The sequence below is a fragment of the Ochotona curzoniae genome, unplaced genomic scaffold, assembly GCF_017591425.1.
Source record: "Ochotona curzoniae isolate NIBS_2020 unplaced genomic scaffold, NIBS_Ocur_1.0 contig_4294, whole genome shotgun sequence".
NCBI lineage: Eukaryota > Metazoa > Chordata > Mammalia > Lagomorpha > Ochotonidae > Ochotona > Ochotona curzoniae.
Window position 1 is genome coordinate 43,811 of NW_024466215.1, and position 11,241 is coordinate 55,051.

General features: G+C 40.2%; 1 protein-coding gene across 1 annotated transcript; it reads right to left on the reverse strand.

Moving 5' to 3' along the window:
* Positions 1-834: 834 nt before the first annotated feature.
* On the reverse strand, positions 835-6,439 carry LOC121159490 (SLA class II histocompatibility antigen, DQ haplotype D alpha chain-like). Its single transcript, XM_040984649.1, has 5 exons — positions 6,309-6,439; positions 2,957-3,205; positions 2,274-2,555; positions 1,855-2,029; positions 835-1,695 (listed from the first exon to the last, which is right to left on the reverse strand). The coding sequence occupies exons 1-4, from the start codon at positions 6,388-6,390 to the stop codon at positions 1,875-1,877; spliced, it is 768 nt and encodes a 255-aa protein (XP_040840583.1). The 5' UTR covers positions 6,391-6,439; the 3' UTR covers positions 835-1,695; positions 1,855-1,874.
* Positions 6,440-11,241: the final 4,802 nt, after the last annotated feature.

An 11,241-nucleotide genomic window follows, 5' to 3' on the forward strand; every position in this document is an offset into this window, starting at 1 on the left:
TCCGGGTCTCTCACTTGTGTGCAGGAGCAAGCACTTGGACCATTATTATTGCTTTCCCAGGCACATTGCTATGGAGTTGTATCAGAAGTATAGTGGCCAAGACTTGAACTGGTGATCATATGGGATACTGGTGCCACAGGCTGCAGCTTAAACAGTTATGTCATGACACTGTCCTTTATTCTGCACTCTCTTCTGGCCTGGGGTTTCTGCTGAGAAGCTTGTGCTAGGCACCTTGAATTCCCTTATCTGTCACTTGTTCCTTTTGTTTTGTAATTTGGAGATCTTCTCTTTCCTTGATAGATTGATAATATGTCCTGGGGTGCTCTTGTTTAGAATATCTCTGATTAAACACCTTTGGTTTTTCTCTACCTTGATACAATTATTAAATCACTAAATGACAGAGATATATTCTGAGAAATATGTTATTAGGAATTTTTATCACTGAGAGAACAGTGTAGTTTCTTTTTTTTCAAGATTTATTTATTTTTATTGGAAAGGCAAATCCACAGAGACAAGGAGAAACAGAGACAAAGATCTTCCATCCAGTGGTTCACTCCCCAAGTGTCCATAACAACTGGAGCTGAGCCGATTCGAAGCCAGGAGCCAGGAGCTTTTTCCAGGTCTCCCACATGGGTGCAGAGTCCCAAGGCTTTGGGCAATCCTCTGCTGAATTACCAGTCCACATGCAGGGACCTGGGTGGGAAATGCAGCATCTGGTACGCGAACTGGTGCCCATATGTATCCCAGTGCTTACAAGGCAAGGGTTTAGCCACTAGGTTATTGTGCCGTGTCCAACAGTGTATTTGATCAAACTTAGTTGGAACAACCTACTACATTCTGAGACTATATGACGTAGCATATTAACCCTATGCTGTAAGTTGCATAACTTGCTACTGTTCTGAATATTGTGGAAAAAGCAACACAGTTGTGTTTATGTAACTAAGCTTTGGTACCAATAGAAAAGGTTTTGTAAAAATACAGCATAAAAGATACAAAATGGTATTACTATATAGGTCACTTGTAAATGAAATTTGTAGAACTGGGAGTTTTATGGTATAGTTATGGATGAAAGGCAGAGACTAATATAATTGTGGCATCTTAAAAGTGTGTATAAGTGAGAGGTCTTTGCGCCACTGGGGCATGTGCTTCTTGGGGATAGTTCTTCAAGTGGTTGCCTGAGTTTGAGCTGACTCTTCTCTTTCTTGATTACCATATGGTCCACTCTCTACTTCTACCTCCTTCATTGCTAGCCTCCACTAGATGCCAGGCTATGAGGCACCTGGTGTTAAACTGTGACATCCAAACTGCAAGTTGATAAAACCTTTCTTTCCAAGAAGTGTTTTTCAGGCCTTTTAGTTTAAGTAATGAAAGTGGACTAATACCTATTGTTAGCCACAGCCTTAGTAAAACCTGTAATAAAAATCTGGGAAAAATTGCTTCCATGGAGATACAAGGTCATGGTCACTAAGGCATTATGTAACTGGATGGAATACCCTTGGGATCTTAATGCTAGATAACAATTGGAGAAACAAAATTGAGGGGGAGAATTCTAAGCATTATATAAACTCTGGGTGGATGTGGAAGATCTGAGAAGAACAGTTTCTGGAGGAGAGAAGGAATATGATGAACTAGGCCAGCAAATAGTGCTGAGTCATTCAGATATCCAATTTCTGCTCTCAGAGAAAGGCAGCATTCCTGCAATAGGACAGACATGAGATATATTGGTCAAAGAGACTCTTGTGCCATCATTATACCACTTCCCAACTATCCTACAACTTTGCAATCACATTTATATTTACATTTTCCCCGACATTTATTCTTGTGGTTTCAGCTCTAACAAATTTGAATCCTTACCTTCCCTTCCTGGGTGTGATTCACAAGGGCCCTTGCTGTCTGGAGGTGCCACCTGTGCGCAATCCTTGGATGATGAAGATGGTGCCTACTATGATGCCCCCAAGGCCAATAGCCAACCCCAGGGCACAGACCACGGTCTCCGTCAGCTCTGACATGGGGACTGGGATCTTGGGTTCTGCAGAAGTGAAGTTGCAGAGGTCAGTATACAGAGCACAGGTCTGTTTGTGTGTAATGAGGTAGGGAGATTCTGCAAAGACTTGCAGTACCAGGCTTAAGAATGAGACTGAAGTTTATCATTGCAATTCATTAATAAAGTATGTAAAAACTGATTTAGGGCAACCAGAGTTAGGGGCTAAAAGGCAGAATATTGTGGAGTTGAAAGACAAGAAGGCATCAAAAGGAATGGAACTCACACCTACCCCAGTGTTTCAGAAGTGGCTTCTCCAGACCCCAGTGCTCCACTCTGCAGTCATAAATATCATCAGCAGTAGGGAGGAAGGTGAGGTAGCCCATTTTTGAGAAGGCATGATCACTCTTGGAGAGGAAGCTGGTCTCAGAAACACCTTCTGTGACTGAACGCCCATTGATCAACCATGAGATGTTGGTCACAGGAGGAAAGATGTTGTCCACAAAGCAGATGAGGGTGTTGGGCTGCCCCAGCCTCACAGGGGACTTGGGAAACACAGTCACCTCTGGAATTTCTGTGGAGAGGAAATGGCACTGGTCTGAGTTATTAATACCTACCTCAGTCCTGCTCTGTGGAGAAGCCTTCCACCAGAATGTCCCACCCGACAGCTGAAGACCTCTTGTTTCCCTCTGCTAAGGAAACACTGTCAATGTCAGAGCTTAAGCACCATGCTCTTCTGTGGGATTGATCGTTAAGATATGCGAACTAGGGATTTCTTGAAGGACTCAAGGAATACATTATGGGAGAAGGAGCTTGGCATTACATGAAATGTGTGAATTGTGAGGTAAGAGAGGATAGCATTTCAGTAATAACTGTGAGATCTGAGTTCTCAGTCCTTATTCCTTAGGGAATAAGGGAGGGAGACCTGGTATCAAGGGACGGATTCTGAAATGGGAAGCAGGGTGTGACACTTACCATTGACAGCAGCTGTATAATTGAAACGTTTAATCAAGATGTCCAAGCCTTGTGCCATTGCGGCTATGTTTCCCAGTGCACCCTGTGGGTCAAAACTTGTGAAGTGACTAAACACAGGCAGGCTCCAGACAGTCTCCTTCTTTTTCAGGTCCACATAGAACTCCTCGTCTCCATCAAATTCGTGGGTGTACTGGCCAGACGAATCGTAAGTCTGGTAGACGTTTACACCGTAGGAAGCAACGTGGTCAGCTGAGGAGTGAAAGTGACCAGCAGGAAGGTGGGAAACAGAAAAAAAACGCTTTGTTAAACTAGTGACAACAAAGTTACTTTCAAATACTGCAAGTTTCATTGTTGGAAAAGTCTCTGGTCAAAATTCTTAATGCCTCCTTGAGCCTCTCTGCTGTGTTGGTAGATGTCCAATATTGGGTATAAGTTTGTGATAAATATTGTATTGAAAGGAATAACTGAATGAATGATCATAATATTTATTTTTCTTATTGAAGATTTAGTTTTCTTCCTTCTGTTTCCCAACTTTCACCAGTTAATAACACATTCACTGTGGCTTCTCTTCTCAGAACTGCCTCAGAGCTGATAATTTGTTTAAAGTTTTATTTATGTTTTTTGGAAAGGCAGATTTACAGAGACAGAAAGATCTTCAAACTGATGGTTTACTCCCCAAATGGTTGCAATGGTCAGAGCTGAGCTGATTTGAAACCAGGAGCCAGGAGCTTCTTTCCAGTCTCCCACATATGGTACAGTGTTCCAAGGACTTGAGCCATCATCCACTACTTTTCCAGGTCATAAGCATGGAACTAAATGAACTAGATTAGAAGTGGAGTACATCCTGGATCCTCACCAAGGGCTATCAGTACAGGCACCAACAACTTCATCCCAACTGCCAAGGAGACCACGGGGAATTGGAGTGCCTTTGGAGACCAAGAACTCTGAGGTCACCCACCCCCATTTGAATCTACAACATGGGATTCAAGAAGCCCAGATTCTTCCTCGCAGGATCCAAGGTCATTGGAACAACAGCCAGGAGCCCTGAGTGGTCTGCAGAAGCAGAAGAACAGTAAATTTCCTTTGGGACTAGAGAGAGGAGCTTTTTCTGGTCCTTATTTAGTTCCAACTTTGGATCCCCACCCTCTCTTGTAATGACCGTTAGGGTCGCTCCGAAGCGCCCCCACTTGCCCCAAAAAAGTAGACAAAAAAGAATTAGAATAGACAGAGAACAACAAGGAAAGCTTAGAACCAGACAGGAAACGGTCAGTGTGGATTCACCTATACCTTACTAGGTAGGACACAAAGATTAGTTACTTCCTGCTAGGGTATTGAAGATTTCTCTGCACACCCCTCCTAAAACTGTTCTGCACCTCAACTGTTGACATATGTCTTGTTAGATTTATAAGTCTGTTTGGACTATCCTAAAATTAGCGAAGTTCAGTAAAAATCACACTTGAATTCTATAAGCTGTTAAATATAAAAATGAAAATAGACACAAGACAGTTGAATTGTACCCCATAGCCGTTTTAAAGTGATTAGCAGCCGGTTCTGTATATAAACTAAAATTGAAATGTCAAGGAAGTAGTTACAGGATGTGGTCAAGAACTTACTTTTTTTTTGTTTTTTAACATATTGGTTACTCAATACCATGTCAATTAATTCCATAATGTTGTAAATTGTTGTTGTTGATGTTGTGTTGGGGCTTTTGATTGGGATGATATTCTGCCAGCTCTACCTTCAGAAGGTCTGCCCAAGAAACCACTGAATTTATCTGAACAATAAGATGCTGGACTCTATGCTTGGTATATGCTTGCAATGAAGGAATCTCAACTGAACTTGAACTGAGGTTATGCAGCAAGGTGGAGGAATCCACTATGGGGGGAGGGTTGTGGGAGGGGTGGGGGGAATCCCAGTGCCTATAAAACTGTATCACATAATACAATGTTAATAACAATAAAAAATAAAAAAATAAAACAAAAAAATGAAAACTTTATTAGGTTTCAGATTTCTGTTATGCACCAACTTTTTTGTCTCTCCCTTTTATGCCTCAATATTTATTTTCATTTGAAGGCTCAGTAAATGGAGTTTGTTCTCCAATGAACAGTGTGCATTTCTGAGGATGCCACAGCAAAATGGCACTAATGTAAAATTGGTCTCTAAACACACCTGATTGGACATTTTCATCAAGACAGCTATGAATCTTTTGCCATTTCATGTTTCCTCCCTTATTTTCTGGTTATCAACAAGTGGCAGACGCAGCAGCAAGTGAGAAGGAACACACCAATCAGGCATTGTCTCTCCCAGGAAGGAACTGTTGACCAATTGAACAGTCAGGCAAGTAAAGGAACAGACACAATATCCTCTGTGGTGAGGATATTGACATCTGTATGGTTTAACACCCTCTGCAAGTATTTGCCAGTCACAGAAATCCAAGGATCTGCTTTGGTATTTGAGATGAAATTGCTTTTCAGGACTTCTGGGATTCATCCTTTCCATCCTGAAAGTTTCTGTTCAGTCCCTAAGCATCTTAGATAAGTTCGCTTTGTAACATATCTTTGGCCATATTATGACCCCTGACCTTTCCATCCCAGTGTCCTGATCTCCAAGTTTGCCTATTCTTCTTCTGACTTACTCTTTGCTTTACCTAGCATGTTCACCTTTGTTAATCACTTCATAGACCATCAAACAAAGCCTTCATACACATGCAATGAATCTCAACTCCTTTTCAAATATGAACATTGTTAATCATCTTTTTATGTGGAACTTGTCCAAGGCTGCCAGGTAAGGGCATTATTCAGCTGGGCCAGTTGGAGCCAAGTCATGTTTTAACTCACTTTTCAGACTCAGCAGTGTCCACTGCTCTGTTTGCTTAGCTGCTTTTCTCCCTACGGGTGCCAGCTCCTGGCAGTTTATCTAAATCTAGGTTAAAGAAAAAGACATCTTACTGGATAGGTGTATATTATACACAATCCATGGAACCATTGTCCCCAAAATATATTGCAGGAGTCAAATAAAAAGCATCTAACATTGCTGAGAGAAATTTGGAAATGACAGTTCATAAATATTCATAAATGAATAGATCATTGTGGCAATGTTCCTGTTCTTTGAGGCAACCATGACTGAATGTCATAGAGACTATACTCATTGGACCTGGTTTAAATGGAAAATGTCCTTGGTGAACAGCACAGGAAGCAAAGAAAGAGGGCTGAGGATCTGGTTTCCTAAAGGAGGATTAGCTATACTTTTAGAACCTCTTAATATGGAAAAGGGCATTGGGAAATCTCTACTGTTTTAGCCAACTTATGTCTCTTTTTCCATCTCTATGGACAGCCCTCCACCACGCACTCACCTTCAATGTCTTCAGCTCTGCCCAGGGTCATCATGGCCATCACGGCAAGAACCCCTAGCATCCACGCTTTGTTGGGAATCATCCTCTTCTCAAGGTGATCCTGGTAGTCGCTGCTCTGAGTTGCAGAGAAGTCAAGGACTGGGACCAGAAATCTAAAGACAACCCAAGTCAAATTCTGTCAGGTCAGGATTTGGCCAATCAGAAAAATTCACTGTGATGATAACTTAGTTGCCAATGGCAGAGCTTGTTTCAAGGGGCCTAGAGAGAGAAAGGGAAGTCCCCTGGTTCTGATGCAGCCTCCAGAATGCACCCAGGCGAATTCTCTGTAACTGGAAGGAAGACACTACAGATTTTTCTCTCATGTGTGTATGACTGCTAATAGCAATGAGGCATGGGGATTTTTGGATAGCTTCATGGAAACATGAGGTCATTAATAATATGTTGTCCTTCAGGAGTTCATGAGTTAGAGTTCTTTTTTTTTTTTTTAAAAAAAAGTGTTTCATGAAAATAACAGAATCCAGAATATCAAAGTGGACATAAGATAGGATTTAAAAAAATATTAAATTTAATGATTATTCTATGATACAATTCCATAGGCTCTGGGATTTCCCTTATCCTCCTCCCCAAATTTCCTCTCCCGTACTGATTTCCCCTAAATTATTACAACAGTATAGTCCTTCACAAGCTGTCATAAGTCCATCATCTGCTATTAAGTGTATTCTGACATAGCCGATATGGACAATGACAGAGAGACAAGCATCCTATTGATAAGACAGGATTTGTAATAAATAATTTCTTAATACTGCCCTTGATTTGAACATCTTTTACAATTTATCAAGCGTGTCCTCTGGTTAAGTTTTCTGTTCAAGAGTTGGAGAAATGAATTTCATCACTTCCTGTCAGTTTCTCTCTACTTTATTCCTGTTGAAAGGAACAAAGCACAGCTTTCTCAAAGGAGAATGGACTGAAGAACTACAGAACTTCAGTATGAACAATTACTAGGATTTGTTCTCAATTTTTTTTTTTTTTTAGATTTTAAAAAGGATTTAAAAATGCTTTATTTGCGAGACAAAGAGAAAGAGAGATCTTCCATCCACTGTTTCACTTACCAAGTGGCTGCAATGGCCAGAGCTGAGCCCATCTGAAGCCAGGAGCGAGGGGCTTCTTTCCCATTCTCCCACATGGATGCATGAGCCCAAGCACTTGAGGCATCCTTTACTACTTTCCCAAGTAGAAGTTGGCACCTGGATAGGAAGTGCAGCAGCAAGGACATGAATCAGCATCTGTATGGGATGCTGGTGGCACAGGCATAAATCCAGCCTACCTTGCCATGATTTAGACTCCCCCTTTTTTTTCTTAGAATTTTATGGATGAAAATAGAAGAACCTAGATAATTGTAAACAGTCATTTTGTAGCTACCAAGCATGTTTGTTATTTTGATGCAACGCCCTGTGTGCAGATAGATGGTCACTACAAATTACTGTTAGTGAAGCATGTGATCTTGCAAAGGTCTGTTTTGTTCAACATCATTCCCACTGATTTTTTGTTCCCAACAATTCCTACATGTTTGAACTAGTTACTTTATATAATTCTTAATAAACTTCACAACAAAAATAATATGAAGTGAAAAACTCTCTACTAATTGTAACTGAAAAACATTTAAAACTACATATATCACAAGTCTACTTTTAGCCATATTGCTCAAAATTACTCTTCAGTTAGACTGAGTAGCAAATTTTATGAAGGATCTGTGCTAGGATTAAAGCATGTAACCAATAACTGCTTGTTGGGGTGATTGTAAGTTCTTTTTTTTTTTTTTAAGATTTATTTTTATTATTTTTTTTATTGGAAAGGCGGATATACAGAGAGGAGAGACAGAGAGGAAGATCTTCCATCCGATGATTCACTCCCCAAGTGAGCGCAACGGGTCGTTACTATGCCAATCCGAAGCCAGGAGCCTCTTCTGATTCACTCCCCAAGTGAGCGCAACAGGTCGATACTATGCCAATCCAAAGCCAGGAGCCTCTTCTGGGTCTCCCACGCGGGTGCAGGTTCCCAAAGGTTTGGGCCGTCCTCGACTGCCTTCCCAGGCCACAGGCAGGGAGCTGGAAGCGAAGCGGGGCTGCCGGGATTAGAACCAGCGCCCATATGGGATCCCGGGCGTGCAAGGAGAGGACCTTTAACCACTTGTGCCACCACGCCGGCCCGAATGTAAGTTCTTAATTCACCTGAATCAGGCCGTGGAACTGACTGCCTGGAGACAAAGGAGGCTCTTCATGCCCCATGCTGATTGGCTGCTTCACAGGAAATACTGCGAATACTCGGGGACAGAAATTCTTGCCTAACATTACTCAGTAACATAAATGAAAAAGAATGTTAGATTAAGTTGAGATTTTAAGTACAATCATTTGCTTTAAACTGTGTATACTGACCAAATGCCAACATATATGTTTAATGAATTTTGTTGAGAAATTTAAAAATTGTCATTTAATAGGAACTTGAAAAATACAAAAGATTTTGCAAGCAGCATTCTAATGTTTTAATAATAGACAACGCTAAAGAAAATAAACTATATACATGCTCAGAAATTTTGAAAATTGTTGAAACAATAAACATATAAAACTGTGCTTACAATAATAGAAATTGAGTGCTATTCTTGGTGAAGTTATTTCTTTAAAACTATTGCATTGGAAAGAAAATGTTGTCAGGAGCTGGAGTAATGAAGAAAGAGGATAGAGGGCAGGGGATACAACTTCATAGAGTCATGCACTAACTGTTATCTTTGAGATGTGGGAATTTTGGAATCCAAGACTTTCTTCATTAAGAATGTAAAGTATAGTTCCTCATATGGTAAGAATATTATATCAAATAAACTTGGATCTATATGAAGAAATAAAGGAAATTGGAAATAATATAATTTCAACCAAATAGATATTTTTTGTTTTTAAAAGTTGCTGTAAACTTTTCCCAGCCTCTCAGGTATTGACATTTTGAGTCCGATAGTGCTTTCTTGGCAGGAAATTATTCATTGTACAATATTTAGTAGCCAACTGTCATCTACCAATAGGTGCCGGGATCATATATCCTGAAAAGACAAAGAAAACTAACTGCAGACATTGTCAAATATAATTTCAGAAGAGCTGTCATTTGAGAATCACTTAAGTTAAGACTCTAAAATAAAATATTATCCATTTTCTGTTCATATACAAAAAAAAAAAAACGTGACAACATCACAAAAGTAGAGAAACATGAAAGCCTATTTAAAATTTGAAATGCATTTGGGGCCTGGCGGCATGGCCTACCGGCTAAAGCCCTTGCCTTGAACGCGCCTCGGGATCTCATATGGGCACCAGTTCTAACCCCGGCAGCTCCACTTCCCATCCAGCTCCCTGCTTGTGGCCTGGGAAAGCAGTTGAGGATGGCCCAAAACCTTGGGACCCTGCATGCATATGGGAGACCTGGAGGAAGTTGCTGACTCTTGGCTTCGGATCGGCACAGCACCGGCTATTGCAGTCACTTAGGGAGTGAAACATCAGATAGAAGATCTTCCTCTCTGTCTCTCCTCCTCTCTGTATGTCTGACTTTCCAATAAAAATAAATAAATCTTTTAAAAAATGTACTTCAAATAGAAACACATATCTACATTAAAGATAAAAGTAGGGGAAATAAATACCATATATATTTCAAATATATAATATACATATTCCAAATACATAATCAAAAGGAAGCTAAAATAAATGTAATAATACTAAACAAATAGATGTTAGAACAGAGAATATTACAAGAGATAAAGAAGAATATCACTTAATGAAAAAGGAGTTACTTATCTAGAAAGATAAAATCATAAGTATGTAGGTACTTGACAACAGAGCTCCAAAATGTTAGAAAAGCCAGATGGAAATTGAAGGAAGAATAGGAAAATCCACAGGTATATTTGAAAGAAATCACAACCATTTCTCAGATTGAAAACTTGAAAACAAATCAATGAAGACTTTTGATAACTAAGATGGTGTTACTGACTTTTTGTCCACCCAACAATATCAAAACACATTTTTTGCAATATATGTGGAATACTCACCAATGTAAGTCATATGCCAGATCATAAAAGATGTTGATAAATGTAAAAGAATTGAAATCATAGAAAATGTGTAGTTTTCTGGGCCGCAAGTAATTAAAATAGCAGTCAATAGAAGAAAAATTGTGGAGATAGTTAGAACTTTAAAACAAAGACCTAGAAATAATCCACTCTTCAAAGTAAAGATTATTAAGATGATAAAATTTATATATATACATATATATTTTAAAGATTTATTTTATTTTTTATTGGAAAGGCGGATACAGAGAGGAGAGACAGAGAGGAAGATCTTCCGTCCAATGATTCACTCCCCAAGTGAGCACAATGGCCGATGCTATGCCAATCCGAAGCCAGGAGCCTCTTCCGGGCATCCCACACAGGTGCAGGGTCCCAAAGCTTTGGGCTGTCCTCGACTGCTTTCCCGGGCCACAGGCAGGGTGCTGGATGGGAAGTGGGGCTGCCGGGATTAGAACCAGCGCCCATATGGGATCCCGGGCGTGCAAGGTGAGGACCTTAACCACTGTGCCATCGTGCCGGGCCCTAAATCAGACTTTCTTACAGAGGAAGCAACCAAATTTTAGGGACTCTGTCTAGATGACGGAGTGTTAAAGTTCTTTTGGTTGGTTTATTCAGGGGTCTGTTGATAATGAAATGACTTCTGTGTCCTGTTTTGTAGCTAATGCTATATTAATGGTTGTTGCAGTAATGATGCTCCAAATGTATTTGGTTAAAGGTAGCAAAAGCTATTGGCATTATTAATATGATTAGTAAAAATTACATAATGTTGGTGCAGAGGCCTAAGCATTAAGACTGTCTTTTGGTGATGTCCGGGCACATTAACAGGGAGCTGGGTCAGCT